The sequence below is a fragment of the Plecotus auritus genome, assembly GCF_963455305.1.
Source record: "Plecotus auritus genome assembly, chromosome: 2".
Lineage (NCBI taxonomy): Eukaryota > Metazoa > Chordata > Mammalia > Chiroptera > Vespertilionidae > Plecotus > Plecotus auritus.
Window position 1 is genome coordinate 95,259,131 of NC_137771.1, and position 22,175 is coordinate 95,281,305.

The 22,175-nt window shown below is 41.1% G+C and overlaps 1 protein-coding gene across 3 annotated transcripts in view; it reads right to left on the reverse strand.

Annotated features, from left to right (window-relative positions):
• The window catches only part of CDYL (chromodomain Y like), a 218,428-nt gene that overhangs the window by 96,437 nt on the left and 99,816 nt on the right, over window positions 1–22,175 (reverse strand). For 2 of the 3 annotated variants that reach the window (XM_080657445.1, XM_080657444.1), the window contains exon 2: window positions 2,782–3,448. The exons of the other annotated variant lie outside the window; for it this stretch is intronic. In XM_080657445.1, coding sequence (XP_080513571.1) covers window positions 2,782–3,448 — 667 coding nt within the window. The remainder of the gene's footprint in view (window positions 1–2,781; window positions 3,449–22,175) is intronic. 3 annotated transcript variants of the gene reach the window in all.

Here is a 22,175-nt window from a genome sequence, read left to right on the forward strand (position 1 = left end):
GTTGTCTAAGCAAGACACCACTTGTTTTTGGCATCTCATTTCTTTCAGGAAGGAACTCCAACTGCAGGCTCCTGAGGGTGTAGATCAGCCTTGGGCAAACTACGGCCCGCGGGCCGGATCCGGCTGTTCTATCCAGTTCTCTTGCTCTCCCCTCCGCTCCTTTACTTTGAATTTATATTAGTTCACACAAACACTCCATCCATGCTTTTGTTCCAGCCCTCCGGTCCAGTTTAAGAACCCATTGTGGCCCTCAAGTCAAAAAGTTTGCCCACCCCTGGTGTAGATGCTGGTTCTTTTCTTTCTTGGTCTGCAAACCTGATTTAGATCATGGCCATCAGGGATGCCATTTACCACTGCCCTAAAAACATTCCTGAGCGGCTTCCATGCTTCCTGTCTTGTAAGTAGAGAGTATATAGGACTCAGGACCAGGAGAGAAGGGCAGCCACAAGGGCCTTGGAAACAGTGTTAGTCCAACCCCAAATACCTAACTCCATAGAACAAGATAAAAATAATGTAAGACTTTATGCTTTCACATCCTTCGTGGTTCTCACCATAGCCATCCTTAAGGACATTTAATTTTTTTTTTTTATATGGGAAGAGTAATAAACATAGAAGTCAGCAGCTCCTTATTTAAACAGGGGCCAGCATACTTATTATACAGAAAACTAAAGGTTTTTGCTGAGGGCAGTTAACCCTGCATAAGTGTGGTAAAAGAAGAATGTGAAAAACATAGGGGTCAAAAGTTTGGAAAATCATGACACCCCCCGGCAAAGGTAGGTACATACAACTTTTGTAGACAATCAAGGGGGAACTGTGGCTTCCTAGAACAGAGGTTAGGAAACCTTTTCTGTAAAGAGTCAGATAAACTTTCCAGTTCTGCAGCTATAAGATCTCTGTCACAGTGATTCAACTCTATCCCTGTGGCTGGAAAGCAGCCACAGACCATAAGTGAACAAATTACTATGGCTGTGTTCCAATAGAACTTTATTTATGAACACAAATTTGAATTTCTTATATTTTCACCTGTCATGAAATATAATTCCTTTTATTTTTTTCAAACATTATAAAACATAAAAACCATTCTTAGCTTGTAAATCCTACAAAAACAAATGGTGCACTGGGTTTGACCACAGGCTGTAGTTTGTCAACCCCTGTCCCAGAGGGTCACAGCAGGGGCCCAGCCCTTGTTTGTAGTCACAGAGCCCAGCACAGCGCCTGACCCTAAATAATCAATCAAGAGGTAGATGTTCCTTTGTCCTGTGGAGGCTTGCTTGCAATGTTGAGAAAAACTGGGTAGTAAAAATTGAGAAATGCTCTGATTCCATATCTGCTTTTAGTTCTGCCTGAACATCACACTCTCTCTGGACTCGACTTCCCTATCTGTAGAATAAAGCATACTATTAGCTGCTTTATAAAGTATGTTCTACCTCTGAACTCCTATGGTCCTTCATTTACAACAAAGTAAGAGAAAACTATACTCACGAACAGGTCAACAATACAAAGTCAACTCTAAAAGAGCTCACACAGTTCCTTTACACAGGCGAAGGAGAAACTTTTGGAATAGGGAAGAGGAGCTGCATTTGGGGAAAGTGTGTATCTGAAAATCACTAGCAAGATGGCAACTTACTGTCCAAAGGGAAACCCCATATTTCAACATACCTCTTCACTGTTACACAAGGGCCTAAGCCAAAATTTGTCGGATGCACCACTGTAAGATGGTTAGAGTAGTGTATTCGATGAATTTTCTTTAGAGAAAAACAGCTCCCCTAAGCAAAATGGGATCATTTCATTTTGTTGTACATTATCTACTTAGCATTACTTGAGGGAGACACACAGGTAAGGAAAAGGGAATGGCAGGAGTACTGACTTGGAGAGAGAGAGAGAGAGAGAGAGAGAGAGAGAGAGAGAGAGAGAGAGAGAGAGAGAGAGAGAGAACGGTAGGTGAGGGCCCAGCAGAGACGCTTATGAGCACATCTGCTAACTAAGGCAATGGTGTTAACATCAGACTGGCAACTGGGGTCCCCCTTCCTATTCAAGAATGCATGGGAAACTCTCAAAAGGTAGGATACAGGCGAGCAATTAGAAATTTATGGCAGGTAAGAAATCACAAAGACCTAAAGTGAGGGAGGACGAGTGGAGCTTACTATCAGAGAAACACTTAATAGAATCTGTACAAACTGGTAGCTAGCTAGGCATGGGAAAGTGGAGGGAAGGAAGCTGTCTGCTGTCTTAGGAGATGGGGAGGTTATGGTATCACCAACTAGGCTGCAGAATTCAGGAGCAGAGGTACTAGGTAAAGCCTCATTGAAAGGCATTTCTGATTATTTAAATGGGTTAGCAAAATAAGGATTATGATTTCTAATCAACACTGGTTATACTTAGATTCTTAACATGAGACTCAGTGTCTAAGATGTATAAAGGTAGGTGGCTTCAGAATAAAACTTCCTGTAAAAAAAATACCAACATTAACCTCTTTAGAGTGAGACACTGTTTAAAGCGAGTCAATGTGATGGAAGTCTGTGGGTGCCAAATTAAATAGACTTGCCAGTTCTGATTATGAGAGAAGTGCCAAAGGCTTCAAGAAAGGAGAAGCTGGCAATATCTCTCAAGGGTTAATGAGACATCTGTTACAGACTCTGCAGATTCCTTGCCTTCTAGAGTAGGACAGACACAGAGGAAGGGGCACCCACACCCCTTTGAAAAATCACCACACATGCTGAGTTAATAGTCCATGGCATTGACAGGGACAACAACCGCTGAGCTGCTCACATAGACACTCACCTTTTCCATTAACAGCCAATCCCGTGGCCATGGCTGCAGTCACGGAGCCAGACACCTGAGGCACCAGTGGGTGTATTCGGGGCCTGCTCCCCATTCTAGCTCGCTCTACACCAGGGCCCAATAAAGCTCCGACTGGCTTTTCAGCTGCCACTTCCGGTGTCACCGTATCCCCCTGACCCTGCTCAACGGGGTCCAGTTTCTCAGGGCTCTCACTCTGAAAGCCATCCACTGTGGTCCTGCTCTTAATGGGACTCTTAGGCACAAGTATCTTTATACCTGATTTTGCTAGGTCCATATTCTTTCGGTTCGAGAGAGATGGAGTTGTATTTTTCCTGAACTTCTGGCTGGCAGCAAATAATTGACTGTTTTTGGACTCAGGGTCTTTGCCAATCACCAGTGATTTAGGAGTGGTCTTAGAAAAATTGCTGTTGGTGGATCTGGAAATCTGTTTCCTGGCATTGTTTGGAGAGGTCCTATTTGTTCTGGTTAATGTGCTTTCTTTCTGCTTTTCAGTGTGGCGTCTGTTAAAATCATGAATGTATTCCTCACAGTTCACAAGATGCTGTTCTGGTTCCCAAGTGTCATCCTCACTGTCGTAGCCTTTCCACCGAACCAAATATTCTGTCTTCCCCTTTTTGTTTTTCCTTTTGTCAACAATGCTTTCTACCTGTTTATAAAAGAAAAGAAAAAAGTATAAACATAATATCTAAAAAATACAAGCTTAATAACATAAAAAATAAAAACCACAACAGTGAAAATGATCTTCTCTTCCCTAAATCAAATCATCTGAAAACAGAAAAGTAACAGAACATATGTAATCTTTGCAATTTCCTTGAAATTAAGTCAAACAATAGTCATCCATAGCCTTTTGCCTAGTCATCCTTAAGTTACCAAGAGCAGGCACTCAAGCAATAAATTGGCTGTGGTAAATGCACAAACCTATGAAGGGCTAAGAGCCTTTGAGGTGTGGACCTGGCTCACAAAGGAAACATTATTGGGACTCCAAGTATCCTTTAGAAGCACTCAGTGAAAATTAAAAAGGTTAAAGGAAACATAATGCTTTATTGGCAATAAAACAGTCTACAATGGTTAGGTTATTTACCTTCAAATCTGGGTTTTAACTAATTTTACGCTATCATCTTTAAAGGGAGATGCTGTTAATCTTTGAACTGGTGGTCAATATATACCATATCAAATTTATGAATTTACACATTTCCATAAAACATTACTGTGACAAATTCTACTACCTTAACTCCTAAATGTAAATGGGAAATCTTCTATGACTCATATGAACAAAATATACTTGACATAATGTCCTCCATGTTATTGGAGAAATATTTAGAATCTTGTTACCTCTCCAGTTAACATAAAAACCATGGGCCTACTTCCCCAATGGCACCATGTACCTCCATACCTTGTAAGTAGAGGACTATAGTCATACAGCTATTTAATTAAGGGCTACAGTCATACAGCTATTTATTTAATCATGAACATCAATAACTTTCTCGCAAAGTATAGGTCAGATGACATGATAGTGTATTTAGTTCCAAAACAACAGAGACTAATTGAATACAACTACAGACACTTTTGGAGAATGGGAGAATAACCCACCCCATCATACCCCTACTCTCAACCCTGCTCCCCCAACCCCTCAAATATATTTACCCGGATTTAGAGAATTAGAGCCCTTAACTATAGAAAAGCCTAAAATTAAATCACATTGTTGCTCCCGGTCAAAAAGGATTAAGGGTAAAGAAAGGCCTTTTTTAGCAGATGGCAGATCACATACCTAAAAGAATTCCACAGAGATGATAAGTAATACCAGATCTGCATATGTAAGTCCACACAATTCATAATGTAGCTTGGAGAGTTTTGAAAATGATCCTCTCCCCCGCCACCTCCCTGCCCTCTCCTTTGCTTGTGAAGAACTATGTATAAAGGCAAAAGTATTTCAACTTAAGTAAAAGACATACTTCTGGAAAATTCCATGTAAATCAGTTTCGTGGTAGAAAAAATTTGCAAGTTTTAAATACAAGGGGTAAACTACTGTCCCAAGACAAAACTATGTTTAATACTAATTTTTTTTCTAAATCAATTTCCATTCCAGAAACTTAAGTACAGTAAACCAGAGGACCTCATTTCCCTTTCTTCCATTTCCTTAAAGCTAAAGCAGGGGGCTGATGAAGCAGGGTAAGTGTCTTTGGAATGTACCCCTGGAACCTTCTCTTGCCAGCCCCCCCCCCCCCCCCCCACACACACACACCAGTTCTGCCTCTCTCTCTCAGGAAACTTAAAGGAGGTACAACAGGGACCAGTTTAGCAGCTGCGGTGGGTGCATGTGCTGTGTTTTCTGTATACTCAGTGGTCAGCTTTGTTTAGACACTGAAAAAGGCAGTAACAGGTGAAATATTAGATCAGAGGTTGGTGAACATTATGTAAAGGACCACATGGACCATGTGGTCTGACAGTTACTCAACTCTGCCACTGTAGCACCAAAGCAGCTACAAACAACACGTGAATGAGGTGGTATTAAACAAACAAACAAACATACATACACACATCAAAAAAAACTATTTATGGACACTAAAATTAGGATCTTGCAATTTTCACGTGTCATAAAATATTATACTTTTGATTTTTTTTCAACTATTAACCACGACAGGCCTCTAATACCAACTTCAGACTAAACTGGGGAGATGAACATCCCTCCCCCACTTCAATACAAGGACATATGTCCTCCTCTTTGAAAGCTTAAACAGAAAGTCCTGTTGATTCCTACTCTGAGTTGCTAAAATAAATTAATCTCCCACAAAAAGGTATCACCTGAATTCCACAAAATGTTTTACTGGCATATTAAGCCTAAAATTATTTCCAACAATTATAGTTGTGAGGGAGGAAAACCAGAAGAGAGACACATAAATAAATCTTTCTTCAGGTGTCCAGTCCCTTCCCCTTGAGTTTTCCCTCTTCCTGACAATATAACTTTCTGAAAAACAGTATCAACAAACTATCTTTCTCAAAGTATATAATGCAGGGTTCCACTTCTAGTTACACAATTTCAATGCAAAGAACTTTATACAAAACTCTTCATAGAAGTAAAGAATTGCAGATAATTTCTACTAAGATTTTTAAAAACCAAAACAAAATGAAGAAAGGCATAAAAATCTCATCTACATTACCTAGGTAGTTTTGCAATGTTACCCACAATCATATGTGGAATAAAATTCTGGCAAATACAAATCATAACAGCTTCATTGAGTACCAGTGGCATAGTAAACTAACCAAAGTTCTCTGAATTTCCTTCTAAAACTCAATCTAAAAAAAACAAAATGTGAAGCAAGTAAAACCAAGCCTTTCTTAGTATTATAAAGTTCTCTCATGATTTACAGAGCAGTAAAATTAATCAAAAAGGGTCATATGCCTCATTGAAAGGCATTTTACCTACCTCAGAGCACAGTGCAGTATATCTAGGCCCAGGAATGTGCTACAGGGTTGCGGAAGACAGAAACAAAAGGACAGGCAAAAGATTTGCTAACACATGAACAAAAAATCCAAGGAGAAACCCAAACTGGTTAAAGAGCTCAGTAAGAGAAGGATGAAAGAGTAACTGTCATTGTTGCAATTAAAATACCAAATGGTCTGAGAAACAATATCAGGGCAAAGCATGTAAATATATTGGCTTACAAGAAAAAGACCAAAGTTGCAAAATATACTCAGCAGGAAAAGTTTGCTACTTTGTATTATCATCAATAACTGTGTCAGCATCCATACTGTTGTTAATACTTGCTTGGATGCCCCCCAGAACAGTGGAAATAGGCTGTTAGAATAACTTTGATAACACAGGCAATGATGGAAGTTTTTCTTGGGTTTGGGTCTTATACCAATGGCTGGGTAATTTGTAATAACAGAGCATTACTATGGAAAAGTAAATTTGATCTAATAAAGAGGGCATATGCTAATTGACCCTCACACTGTCGCAATGTTACCCACAATCAGATGGTGGCGCCCACAGCCAATAAGGAGGGAATATGCTAATTAACTGCCCCGCCCTCAAAGATGGCGGCACCCACAGCTACAAGATGGTGACACCCAGTCCCCTCAGCCCCGCCGGGGTGCCTGCCTCCGGAGTCCCCCAGTCCCCTCAGCCACCCAGGGCCGGCCCGAGGCACAGGCAAGCCTCGGATGGTGGCTGCCCAGCTGCCCAGGGCTGCCCGAGGTTCAGGTAACCAGGGCCGGCCGAGGCTTGCGCTGCCGACAGTGGTAGCAGCAGAGGTGTGATGGGGTGTCGCCTTTCCCTGACTGCTGGGTCGCCTCCTGCCCCTGTGGGCTCCTGGACTATGAGAGGGGACAGGCCGGGCTGAGGGACACACCCTCCAGTGCATGAATTTTCATGCACCGGGCCTCTAGTAAATTAAAAAAACCCTTATATAAAAGAATTCTGGTGGACCTTGGAAAAGCAACAGCTTTTTTGATGAAGAAGATCTGTTTTTCACCAGCAATCTGAAACTTGCCTTAACTAAAAACAGTTGTTAACTAGTAAGAAAACAGGCAGATGGTTCTACTGCAAGATATAGAGGAATAATATAAACATAACTATTTGACAGCACTAGAAAGAAACCAAGAGCCCAATACCAAGGAGATTGGACTCTTAAAACAAGGGGACCCAATGACTTCTGTGCTCCCTAATGTGCTGCTGATAGCATACAGTCAGAAAGTGGAGTCTTACAGGCATTAGTGTCCGAAAGCTGAGTCAGGAGTGAACAGAGTGGCTAACATCTGAGGAAGAGATAACAAAGAGAAGCCCCACCCCCCCACAACATATTAACCCCTTCAAGTCCTCAGCAATCTCCTGAACTATACCAGGCCAGGGGAAAGCAACAGTTGGTATGTTGGGAGCACCCAAACCACCCCCAAGTTTGATGATTCACTAGGAGGTTTCACAGGACTCAGCATACAGTCCCACTCGCAGCTATGATTTATTACAGTGGAAGGATATTAAGCAAAATAAGCAAAGGGATAGATTACATGGGATCAAGCCTGGGGGAAACCAACTGCAGGCTTACATGGTTTCTCTCCCAGTGGAGACACACTGAATGTGCTTTAAGTTGGGTCTTACACCAATGGCTATGAGTTGTTGCAACACATGCTCATTAGAGATTCAATATCCAGGATTTTTACTGGGGGTTGGTAATATAGGCACCCTCTGCCTAACATGCATCAAAATTTCACATTCTTAGAAGGAAGCAGATGATGTCCACAAACCATACCAATGTAGTCAAACTTAAACACAAGGTAGAGTTTCATATCTGGGATGGCATTATAAGGAGCTCTGCAGACACAGTTCCAATAAGCAAAGCTGCTGAAAAAAAAATCCTAAAACTAAACTCTATGGCCATGGAGTGAATGAAGAAAGATTTACTCAAGAAAACCTGCTAACACTTGATAAGAACAAAGAAAGTTTGTGACTTTTGAGCCCTGACCCACTTCCTTTTTTCTCCACCCAGTTCAGTGTGACAAGAGCTACCATATCTCACCAGGATTCAGGCTACCAGCATTCCCTCTCTCCCACTCCAAGTAGAAGAGGCAAATAAATCCCTGATGAGGATGACAGAGAGTCAAGGTCAGGGGCTCCTTTCCTCAAGCTGGCCTTACTCATATGGAGGCTCTACCCAAGAGGCGACAGAACAAAAATACTGGGGTTTTGACTGCTCTTGCCCCAATTCACTCATTGGGGAGAAAATGCTGGGAGAGGCAAGCTGAGACCAGAGGCTACCACATACTTGGCATCAGACTAGTGGTTCAGAGATTTTGCCTGGGGGGAAGGTATCTATTAGAAAAGAAATGTGACTTTATTTGAGACAGAGTTTTAGAAAGTTTAAACCTATGGATGTTCTTGAAAATGATAACTAAAAGCAACAAATTAAACTATAGCTCACCTAGTTCACCAGGGAGAGCCAGGGAAAGGGACTGCCTAGAAGCACTTTCTTAGGATAATAACAAATCTCAAAGACTGGACTAAAAAACTACCCCTGCCTAAATTTAATTGGATCAGGCTTCTGAACAATTTATGCACCAGGCATTGTCAAAATCAATAGAGTAATTAGTAGAGACTAAAGAGCTAGGTGTACTACCAAATAAAGCCAGCAGATTAGAAAGACAGGGAAAGAGGCAAAGAAGACCCTAGTCAAACCACTGTCATCCCACTCACCCAAAGCTGGGACCTCTAGGAGTCACGTCAAAGCCTCACAAAGGGGGAACAACCACTATATTAGTCTTGCCTATAAAACAAACCACCAAGCAAGTAACAAAACTAAATCCAGTATCCAGAACTGTTACATATAAACTAAAATGTTCAGTTTTAAAAAATTATAAGATATGAAAAAAAAACACATCATGAACAAATGACCCATACATTGGGAATAAAAAACAGGCAACAGAAACTGCTTGTGAGAGGGAGAGCTACCAAGTATAACAGAGACTAACAGTAAACAAACAAACAAATATTATACCAAGATTATATGCCAATGATTTATATAACTTACATGAATGAATAAATTCTAAAAAAAAAAAAAAGATACTGCCCTAGCTGATTTGGCTCAGTATAATCTCAGCAGATTCATAAAGAGCAATTAAACCAGGGGTGGGCAAACTTTTTGACTCGAGGGCCACAATGGGTTCTTAAACTGGACCGGAGGGCCAGAACAAAAGCATGGATGGAGTGTTTGTGTGAACTAATATAAATTCAAAGTAAAGGAGCGGAGGGGAGAGCAAGAGAACCGGATAGAACAGCAGGATCCGGCCCGCGGGCCGTAGTTTGCCCAAGGCTGAATTAAACACTCAACAGACTAGAAATAGAGGGAACTTCCTCAACCTGATAGGGGGCATCTAGAAAATACACACAGCTTATATACTAAATGGTGAAAGACTGAATCCCTTCCCTTGCCCCAAATAAAAAACAAGACCTCTCTCCACTTCTATGCAAAAGTTGTATTAAAGTTCTATATAAGTAATTAAGCAAGAAAAGAAATAAAAAAACATCCAGATTGAAATGGGAGAAGTAAAATTATCTCTATTTGCAGATGACATGATCAATATAGAATAACATAAAGGAGACCAATAGAAACTATTAGGATTATCAAGTGCAGTAGCATCACAGGCCACATAAATCAATATACAAAAATAAATACATGCAGTAGTATACTGCATCAACTGTATATAGTAGCAGTAATCCTAGTTCAAGTGTAAAGACACTGCATAATCATGGATCAGGCGATGCAACAGTGTTAATCTATACTAATAAATCTATTCTATACTAATAAAAGGGTAATATGCTAATTAGACAGGGTCGACTGGATATCTTCTGGTCGTCCACTCCTCCTTCCGGACAAAGCCACGGTGGTGGGGGCGGAGGCAGAGGCAGAGGCAGAGGCAGTTAGAGGCGATCAGGCTGGCCGGGGGAGGGAGGTGAGGGGTGATCAGGCCAGCAGGGGAGGGCGGTTAGGGCAATCAGGCAGGCAGGCTGAGGTGGTTAGGGGCAATCAGGCAGGCAGGCAGAGGGGTTAGGGGCGATTAGGCAGGCAGGCACAGGGGTTAGGGGTGTTCAGGCAGGCAGGTATGTGAGTGGTTAGGAGCAAGCGGTTCTGGATTGCAAGAGGGATGTCTGACTGCCGGTTGAGGCCCGATCCCTCCTAAACTGGCAGTCGGACATCCCCCGAGGGTTTCCGTGAGGGACCCCCCCCCAATGCACAAATTTTGTGCACCGGGCCTCTAGTCCTATATAATAAAAGGGCAATATGCAAATTGACTCTAACGGCGGAATGACCTCTTGCTATGTCGCACACTGACCACCAGGGGCATATGCTCAATACAGGAGCTGCCCCCTGGTGGTCAGTGCGCTCCCACAGAGGCAGCTCCGCTCAGCCACAAGCCAGACTGACGGCTGCGAGCGCAGTGGCGGTGACGGGAGTCTTTCCAGCCTCCTCCACAGTGCTAAGGATATCCGACTGTGGCTTAGGCCCGCTCCCTCTGGGGAGCGGGCCTAAGCCACAGGTGGATATCCCCTGAGGGCTCCCAGGCTGCCAGAGGGATGTCTGACTGCCAGCTTAGGCCTGATCTCCCAGGGATTGGGCCGAAGTCAGCAGGTGGACATCCCCTGAGGGACCCTGGACTGGGAGAGGGAACAGGCTGGGCTGAGGAATCGCCCTGACTGCATGAATTTTCATGCACTGGGCCTCTAGTATTACAATATTTCCCAAATTGATCTAAAGATTAAATGCAACCTCTACTAAAATTCCAGCTCATTTTTGGGGGCAGATATTAGCGTACTACCCTGAAAGTCCAAATGGAATTGCAAGGGATTCAAAGTATCCCTTTCAAAAGGAAGAACAACAACCTTAAAAAAGGACAGTAAAGTTGTAGAACGCACATTTCTGGTTTTCAAAACTTACTATAAAGCTATAGTAATCAAAACAGTGTGAAACTGGCATATAGACCTGAAATAAACCCTTGCATTCAGGGCTTAAATGATTCCCGATAAGGTTACCAAGACCATTAAATAAAATAATCTTTTTTCAACAAATGGAACCCTCATATGCTGCTTGTGGGAATATAAAATGGTGCAGCCACTTTATATTCCCACAACCTGCATATGAGGGTGCACCCCAGTGCTGACAGATTCTCCAACAATTACATACAGCTGCCATATGACCCAGCAATTTCACTTTTATATATCTCCTCAAGAGATAATAAGGCTCTGTCCCCATCAAAACTTGTATATAAAGGTTTTTAGCAGAACTATTCATAATAGTCAAAAGGTAGAAATAACCCAAATGTCCATTAACTAATGAATAGATTAAGAAAATATTATATGCCCATGTGAGGGAATTTTATTTAGCCATGAAAAGAAGTAAGTACTGACACATACTAAAATAATATGGATGAATCTTGAAAACATTATGCTAAGTAAAAGAAGCCAGTCACACACAAAGAACATACTATATAATAAAACGCTAATATGCAAATCAACCAAATGGCGGAATGACCAGTTGCTATGATGTGCACTGACCACCAGGGGGCAGACGCTCAATGCAGGTGGACAGTGCTCTCCCACAGGGGGAGTGCCGTTCAGCCAGAAGCCTGGCTCATGGCTGGCGAGTGCGGCGGCAGTGGTGGCAGCCTCTCCTGCCTCTGCGGCAGTGCTAAGTAGCAGCAAGACAAGAGGGTAAGGAGCAGTGAGTAGGCAGGTGGTAAGGAGTGAGGGGTCTCGAACTGCAAGAGGGTGCAGGCTGGGCTGAGGGACCCCCCTACCTCCCAGTGCACAAATTTCATGCACTGGGTTTCTAGTATTATATGATTCAATTTTTAAGTAATGGCCAGAATAGGAGATTTTAGAGACAGAAAGCAAATTAGTGGTTACTTAGGCTAGGGAAGAGGGAGGTAAGAAGTGGGAAGGAAAGGCAATGGAGGGAGGGCATAAGCAGGTGACAGCTAATAAATACAAGTTTCTTTTTTTAAGTGATAAAAATGTTCTAAAATTGACTTGGTTATGGATGCAATACTATGAACACCCAATTAATTATATAATCTAAATGGGTGAACTATTTTGTACCTGAATTAACCTCAAGAAAAGCTGTTTGTAGAGGAACAAGAGCTGAAATAAAATTTTTTTGCAATAAACCTTCAAGAACCACAAAGGATCAGAAATTTTACCTATCTGCTGTCTGCCAAGTTAGCTTTCAAAATTTTCATCCGAAAAACCAAGATGGCGGCATAAGGTAAACCCCTGTACATGCTGCCTCTCACAACCACACCAAAACTACAACTAAAAGACAAAACGACTATCAACCAGAACCACAGGAAAGCTGGCTGAGTAGAAGTTCAACAACTAGAAGGAAAGAAAAAAGCGCATTGAGACCAGATAGGACGTGCAGAGGTGCGGAAAAGCAGAGGTACAGAGGCATGCGAATCGGGCTAGTGACTGGGTGCACTGTTTTGTTTTGTTTTTCAATTGGAAGGAGACACAAGCTCCCGACAGCTCTGAACTCCAGTTTCTGGGGAGACTCTGGGGACCCAGACTCCTACAGGGAGAAGCTGGACTGTCTGCCATCAGGTCGAAAGTGAGGGTGGCTTTCTCACAGAGGTGCTCCCAGGAATCATTGTTTTCTGCGCTGGGGCGCGGGACGCGGGTACGCAGAGACTCAGAGACAGCTGACGGGCAGCCATCGCTGTTTGCCACGCCCTGTTGATTCCCTGAGACCCTGCCCCACCCAATTTACAAACCCACCCAAACTGTGCACAGCGGCTTTTGCATAAGAATGTCCTGCCCTTTCGCAGCTTAACCTAACAAACTGCAGCTGGGACAGACAGCTCCAAAATTTCCAAACCCCAAACAAAGAGGAGAAATCTGCAGATCTCCCTGTAGCTCTTGCTGGGTGGCCTCAGACAGTAGCTGACTTGCACCCCATTGGAGATCCAGGAGCCAGTGTACCGAGTGGTCAGTGTGAGACGACACCAGATTTCAACTCCTCACATACATAAGTGACACACTCAAGAGGCAGACTCAGTGAGCACCAAAGCCCCACTGAAGCAAGTCCTGCCCCAGAAGCGTGTCTCCAGCACAGCAGTTCTTCCATTATAGACACAGCCGGTCCTCACAGCCAATTGGCCTGGAGGTCAATTCCTCCCAGTGTACCAACAACAATCACGGCTTAACTACAACAAGACTGTGCACCCAGCCCACAAAGGGGTGCACCAAGAGTGTCCACCTCAAGTGATTGGGGAGGCTGAGCCACTGGGCCCTATAGGTCACCTACCACACAAAGCCACTCCATCAACACAGGGAAGCAGCCAAAATGCGGAGACAAACATGTCATGAATGAAAGAAATGGAGGAAATCAAACTACTGGATATCGAGTTCAAAACTATAGTTATAAGGTTACTCAAGAATCTTCTAGAAACCTCCGAGAAACTTAGTGAGACCTTCAAGGATCTTAATGAGAATGCCAAAAAAATGGAAAAGGACCAGTCAGAAATTAAGCATACACTGTCTGAAATAAAGAATATACAGAAATTCAACAGTAGACTAGAGGACCCCAAGGAACAAACCAAAGATTTGAAATATGAGAAAGCAAAAAACACCCAACCAGAAAAACAAAAAGAAAAAAGAATCCAAAAATATGAACATAGTGTAAGGAGCCTCTGGGACAACTTCAAGCATACCAACATCCGAATTATGGGGGTGCCAGAGAGAGAGAGCAAAATATTGAAAACCTATTAGAAGAAATAATGACTGAAAACTTTCCCTACCTGGTGAAAGAAACAGACTTACAAGTCCAGGAAGTGCAGAGAACCCCAAACAAGAGGAATCCAAAGAGGACCACACCAAGACACATCATAATTAAAATGCCAAGGGCAAAAGACTAAAGAAAGAATCTTGAAAGCAGCAAGAGAAAAACAGTCACCTACAAGGAGTACCCATACGACTGTCAGCTGATTTCTCAACAGAAAATATGCAGGCCAGAAGGGAGTGGCAAGAAATATTCGAAGTGATGAACAGCAAGAACCTACAACCAAGATTACTCTACCCAAAAAAGCTATCATTCAGAATTAAAGGGCAGATAAAGAGCTTCACAGGTAAGAAGAAGCTAAAGGAGTTCATCACCACCAAACCAGGATTATATGAAATGCTGAAGGGTATTCTTTAAGAAGAGGAAGAAGAAGAAAAAGGTTAAGATAAAAATTATGAACCATCAAGTGACAACCAATACCTATCTATCAACAAGTGAATCTAAAAATCAAGTGAATAAAAAATCTGATGAACAGAATAAACTGGTGAATATAATAGAATCAGGGGCATAGAAAGGGAGTGGACTGACAATTCTCGGGGGGGGGGGGGTGTGAGGGGTGTGGGAAGAGATTGGACAAAAATCTTACACCTATGGATGAGGACAGAGGCTGGCGAGGGGGTAAGGGCATGGGGTGGAGGGGGAGAATCGGGTGGAGGGGAGCTATGGGGGGAAAAAAGAGGAACATCTGTAATAATCTGAACAATAAAGATTTATTTTAAAAATTTTTCATCCATGTTGGTAAAATACAAGACTCTTCATCAGAGAAACAAAATCCTTTATTACTCATAGCAATAACAATTGTCTGAGTATCAGCATTTTATTGTTCTGATTACTTGAGCCCGGATTCCTATAGGGCACTATAAAGAGGGCCAGATAACAGGCTCATGCAGTAGGTTACAATACAGGAAAGGAACCCAGAGCTTGGGAAACCAAGTCTCTGTATTGGTCAGTTAGCATGCCTGTTACATTTCTATCATCCAAAGCTATAAGCAAATCTACCCTAAGGTCTGAAAGGAGACACTATCTTTGTCTCCAGGACTGTTTGTTGCGCCAACATTATTGAAAACCTAATGCAAAAGAGGAAAAAATGGCGACCAAATAGGAAGACCTTTCTGGCACCTCCTCCCAGGGACAGACTGGAAATAAAACTAAAGTGGGGAACATACACCTGGAATTACCAATGGCAGTCCAGCTGAGGTGGAGACTTATATCAAGAAAGGACAGAAAAACACCTGAGACCAGTAGGAAGGGCAAGGTCTTGAGAAGAGCTAACCCAACTTCCAGGGACAGTAGACCAAGAGTGAGGAGTGGCTAGCAGTGATTCTCAACCTTTCTAATGCCGCGACCCTTTAATACAGTTCCTCGTGTTGTGGTGACCCCCAACCATAAAATTATTTTCGTTGCTACTTCATGACTGTAATTTTGCTATTGTTAATGAATCGTAATGTAAATATCTGTGTTTTCCGATGGTCTTAGGCTCTACAGGCCGCGACCCACAGGTTGAGAACCGCTGCTGTAGAGCCTAAAACCATCCGAAAACACAGATATTTACATTATGATTCATTAACAGTAGCAAAATTACAGTCATGAAGTAGCAACGAAAATAATTTTATGGTTGGGGGTCACCACAACACGAGGAACTGTATTAAAGGGTCGCGGCATTAGAAAGGTTGAGAACCACTGGGCTAAGGGAAGGTCTGTTCCCTCAGAAGACAGAGGCCTAGAATCCAAGCTGGGCTCCACAGTCTGAAGTACCAGAACCCAGACCCGTGGGGCCCACCTAACACCTAGCTATGAAAGACAGCAGGGTTGCTGGCCATGGAAGAGTCTGGAGATGGTAGACCAAAGCAGGTCAGTGAGAAAGCTATAGTTTTGGTTTTGTTTTGTTTTTAAACCTAGAATACAGGAGTTTTCATTTGCAGCTACTCACTGGAGGCTTCGGTCCAGGGAGAGAGGCACAGACTCAAGGTGTCTAAGAATAGACTGGGGTTGGAAGCACTGAGAGGAGATGTGGAAAAGCAGCAGCCAGCAGTCCCGCATTGGGTCCTACGCCCCCAAACCAAAATGGCCATTTTTCCTGAGAGGAGTTAGCCACTCCCAGTAACTGCAGGGCAGGAAAAGAAAAAGAAATACCTCCTCCCTAGGTGATACAGCCTGCCCTGCTTCAGGAGTCCTTCCTGCCACACCCAGCATTTTGACCTCTTCAGAGAAAAAAAAAAAAAAAGCAGAGGCCAAGCCTACAGGTTTGAACAGTCTCAAGAAACATCAGTGATTGGTTTGGGGGAGGGACCATCCGCCGCACTATCCTGAGAACTGGACTATAATTTCCCCAGTTGGGAGGGCTGATAGAAACTCCAGGTTTCCAGCCAATCCCACTGGACTGCATATAAGGATCTCTGTCCAGCCAATGGCAGAATAATCTTTTGGGCCACTTGCAGATAAGTAGCTCTGGGACAGGGAAACACACCCACCACATTTCTGGAAAGCTAAACAGCACCTCCTCCACCTAAAGACTTTTCAGAAAGATTTTTGAGTAAGATTGACAGCTGGCTAGCAGGCAAAAGCAGGCAGAGGCAGAGCCCCAGGAATCAGAGGAAGTTTGTTGAAGGGGCCTTGGGCCCCATACTGCTAACAAATCCGCTTTAGAGGGCAGACTGGCTGCTCCTGCTTGCAGCCAAGTCCCATGGAGACGGACACAAATGGTGGATCACTTGAAGCTTCAAGCAGGTTGCTGAAAGCCAAGACGACTGTTTCTGACAGTGGTTAGCACCTGAGTACCTCACAGGAAGGCCAGAACTGTCAGACAGAACAGTGAGCCAGTCATCAGAAGAGTAGGATCCAAAGGGATCTTCCATGGAGCATTAAAATCTACTGAAACGAAAACCACTTCACTTTTTCCCCCCGATTTTTTTTCTTCTCTTTCCTTTCCCATTTTTCTTCTTAAATTTATCTTCATCTATCTGCTTTATTGATTTGTTGTTATTTTAGTCTCTATTGTTTTGTTCATATATCTAATTTTCCTCTTCCCTTCTCCTACTCAATCTTTTTTTTTTTCTTTCTCTCTTTTGCTTTTCTCCTTTCTCATTTTTTTTTTCTTTTCTTACTTTGGTCTGTTTTATCCTCTATTTTTCTTTTCAAAATGTTTTCTTCTTTCGCTCCTTTATTTTAAACTGTTTTACTTTCTGTATTCCCCCAATTCTTTGCTCTTATTTTCTTTATTTCAGCTCTACACCTACATATTCCTCCACCCCCCCTTTTTTTGTCTATGTGTTTTGTTTGTTTTGTTATTTTTCTCCTCACATATTTTTCTTCTTCTATCATTACTGCTCTCATATCTTGTTCCTAATTCTCTTTTCTCTGGTGGTTGCTTGTTTTGTGGCTGTAAGGGTCTTATGTATTTTTTGTTTTGTTTATTTTGTTAAGTGTTTTGTGGTGTTGTATTTTGTTGTTCCGTCAGCACTTCCACAACAGCTGGCACTATGTGGTCGGGGATGAAAACAGCCAGCTTGAGAACAGTTTCCACCCACGAATAGGACAAAAACATTTAAGATCCAACGACAACAGGAGAACCCAAATAACTCAAGCAATGGGCTTTCCTAGAGCACCCAGTTCAGCACATCTAAGAGACTGCATCATTGGGTTCCAAAAACACATACTACCTAAAACCATCTCACGAAGTCTGGGAAGCATAGCAGCTGGATATAATGCATATAAACAATTACATAAGGACAACAAAAGTGGGAAGATAAATAAACAACCCCCAAATGAAAGAAAAGGAGGAACTGCCAGAAAACGAAAGGGAGGTAAACAATTTGTCAAATAAAGAATTCAGAGTAATGGCAATAAGGTTGCTCAAACAATTCAGTGAGAATTATAAGCAACTAAATGAGAATTACAAGGGACTTAATGAGAGCTATGACGACATGAAGAGAGGTTGAAACAATAAATAAGAATTAATTGGAATTGAGGAATTACATAGCTGAAATAAAAAACACCTTCAAAGGACTGAACAGACTAGAAGAAACTGAGGACCGAACCAGTGAATTAGAAGACAAGGTAGAAAAAAGACACCCATTCAAAAGAGCAAATAGAAAAAAATAAAAATAAAAAAGCAGGCCAAGAGTTTAAGGGAGCTTGGGGACAACATGAATGATAACAACTTTCATAGGGGTCCCAGAAGGAGAAGAATCAGAGATAGGAACAGAGAACCTGTTTGAAGGAATAATGGCAAAAAATTTCCCTAACCTGAAAGTAACTCAAGTTCAGGAAGCACAGAATCCCAATCAAGATGAATCCCAATCAAGATGAATCCCAATCAAGATGAATCCCAAAAGACCCACATCTAGGCACATAATAACTAAAATGGCAAACATTAAAGACAAAGAATCTTAAAGATTGTGAGAGACAGGTTACCTTCAAGGAAGCTTCCATAAGACTATCAGCTGATTTATCAATAGAAACATTTCAGGTCAGAGGGAGTGGTATGAAGTATATACAGTAATGAAACGCAAGGGACTGGACCCAAGACTACTCAATACAGCAACATCGAAGACTATCATTCAAAATCAAAGATGAAATAAACAGCTTTACAGACAAAAAAAAAAAAAAAAGGCTAAAAGAGTTTACCACCACTAAACCAGCACTGCAAGAAATGCTAAAAGGACTGTTGTAAGAAGAAATAGAGAAAAGGAGAACACAGACATATCAATAACCTTAAATGTAAATGGCTTAAGTGCTCCAATTAAAAAATATAGGATAACTGAATAGATAAGAAACCATGACCCATATATATGCTGTCTACAAGAAACCCACCTCAGAACAAAAGTCTCACACAGAAAGTGAAGTGATTGAAAAAATTTCCAGGCAAATGGAAATGAAAAAAAAAAAAGCTGGGGTAGAAATACTCATATATGACAAAATAGACTTCAAAAGTAAGGCCAGAACAAGAGACAATGAAGGCCATTTCATAATACGAAAGGGATCAATACAAGAGGATAAAATTCTGGAAAACGTATATACACCCAATACAAGACCATGCAAATATATTTAAAAATGTCTGGATTTTATGGAAAATATTGACAAAAATACAATCATAGTAGGGGACTTTAACACCCCACTGACATCACTGGATAGATTTTCTAGACAAAAAAATCAACAAGTAAACAGTGATACCAGTGGATCAAATGAAATTATTGCCATTTGTAGAACAACTCACCCCAAAGCTACAGAATATACATTCTTCTCAAATGCACATGGGACATTTTCAAGGATAAACCACATGGTAGGACACAAAACAAGTCTCTACAAGTTCAAGAAGATTGAAATCAGATCAAGCATCTTCTCATATCGCAACTACTTCTCATATCACAAACTACAATAAAAACACTCAAAAGCATTCAAACACCTGGAAGTTAAGTTTCCCAAAGAGATCAAGGAAGGAATTAAAAACTGCCTGGGAACAAATGAAAATAAACACCCAAAAACACAAAATCAATGGGAAACAGTAAAAACAATCCTGATAGGGAAGTTCATAGGTTACAGGCCTACCTCAAGAAACAAGAAAAACTTTTAATACACTAAAACTAAAACTTAAAAGAATTAGAAAGAAAACAACAAGAAAAACCCAGAGTAAGTAGAAGGAAGAAAATAATAAAGATCAGAGTGGAAATAGATGACATAGAGACTTAAAAAACAATACAAAAAAAATCAATAAAACTAAGAGCTGGTTCTTTGAAAAGATAAACAAGATTGATGAACCTTTAGCCAGACTCATCAAGAAACAAATAAGATAATCCAAATAAAATAAAAAAGGAAAGAGTAATAATTGACTCCACAGAAATACAAAAGCACATAAAAAATATTATGAACAACTATATTCAAATAAGCTGGACAACCTGGACAAAACGGACATATTCCTAGAAAAAGACAATCTTCCAAAATTCAATTAGGATGAATCAGAAAGCCTGAATAGGCCAGTAACTACTGATGAAATTGAAGCAGTAATAAAAATAACTCACAGTGCCGAAACCGGTTTGGCTCAGTGGATAGAGCGTCAGCCTGCGGACTGAAGGGTCCCGGGTTCGATTCCGGTCAAGGGCATGTACCTTGGTTGCGGGCACATCCCCAGTGGGAGGTGTGCAGGAGGCAGCTGATCGATGTTTCTCTCTCATCAATGTTTCTAGCTCTCTATCCCTCTCCCTTCCTCTCTGTAAAATATCAATAAAATATATAAAAAAATAAAATAAAATAACTCCCAGCAAACAAAAGCCTTGGTCTGGATGAATTCACAGGGGGAGTTTTATTAAGCATTCAAAGAAGAATTAATACCTATCCTCCTCAAACTATTTTAAAAAATCCAAGTGGACAGAACACTTCCAATTTCTTTTAATAAGACTAGCATTATCCTAACTCCAAAATCAGATAAAGACACTACACAAAGAAAGAGAATTACAGACCAATATCCCTGATGAACATAGATGCTAAAATCCTCCACAAAATATTAGCAAATTGAATCAAGCAATCCATAAAAAAAAAAAAATCACACACTGCATACATATGAGCATAATGAATGGACACAGACAATAGGGGATGAAGGCCAGTGCTGGGGGGCAGGAATGGGCCGGGAGAGGTCAATGTGGGGAAAGGAGACACATGTAATACTTACAACAATAAAGGATTAAAAAATAATAATACACCATAACCAAGTAAGATTTATTCTGGGCATGCAAGGCTAGTATAATATACACAAATTAATAAATGTGATGGAAGACAAAAATCACAAGATCATATCAATTCATGCAGAAAAAGCATTTGACAAAATCCAACACCCTTTCTTGATAAAAATTCTCATCAAGTGAGACTAGAGGGATCATACCTCAACATGATAAAGGCCATATCTGACAAACCTACAACCAACATCATATTCATTGGGCAAAATTAAAGCCATCTCCCCTAAGAACAGGAACAAGACAAGGATATCTACTTTCACCACTCTTATTCAACATAGTACTGAAAGTTCTCACCACAGCCATCAAACAAGAAGAAAAAAATAGGCATCCAAATTGGAAAGGAAGACGTAAAACTGTCATTATTCACAGATGGTATGATATTATACATAGAAAACCCTAAAGACTCCACCAAAAAACTATGAGATTTAATAAAAGAATTTGGCAAAGTAGCAGGATACAAAATTAACACCTAGAAATTGATGGCATTTTTATACTTCAATAATGAATTCTCAGTAAGGGAAAATAGAAAAACACATTTACCATAGTAACAAAAAAAAAAATTAAGATAGGAATAAACTTAAACAAGGAGGTAAAAGACCTATACTTGGAAAAACAACAGGACATTGAAAAAAGAGCTAGAGGAAGATATAACAAGTGGAAGAATATACTGTGTTCATGGATTGGCAGAATTAACATCATTAAAATGTCCATCCTACCCAAAGCAATCTATAGATTCAATGCAATCCCTATTAAAATAAAAAATGTTCTAGCCAAACATTCCAAAAATTCATATGGAACAAAACAAAACAAAACAAAAAAACAACCCAAATAGCCACAGCAATCTTGGAAAAGAAGAATAAAGTTGGAGGAATTACAATACCAGATATATCAAGTTATACTACAAATCCACTGAACTCAAAACAGCCTGGTACTGGCACAAGAACAGGCACAATGAAACAGAGAACCCAGAAATTGACTCAAGCCATTATGCTCACTTAATATTTGACAAAGGAGGCAAGAGCACACAATGGAGTAGACAATATCTTCAATAAATGGGGTTGGGAAAATGGACAGATACATGCAAAAAAATGAAACTAGACCACCAACTTACACCATACACAAGAATAACTTCAAACTGGATAAAAGACTTAAATGTAAGTCGTGAAACCACACAAATCTTAGAAGAAACATAGGCAGCATAATCTGAGCTATCTCTCGTAGCAATATGTTTACCGATACATTTGGGGCCAAGGAAACTAAGGAGAAAATAAACAAATAGGACTACATCAAAATAAAAAGCTTCTCCACAGCAAACTGTCCA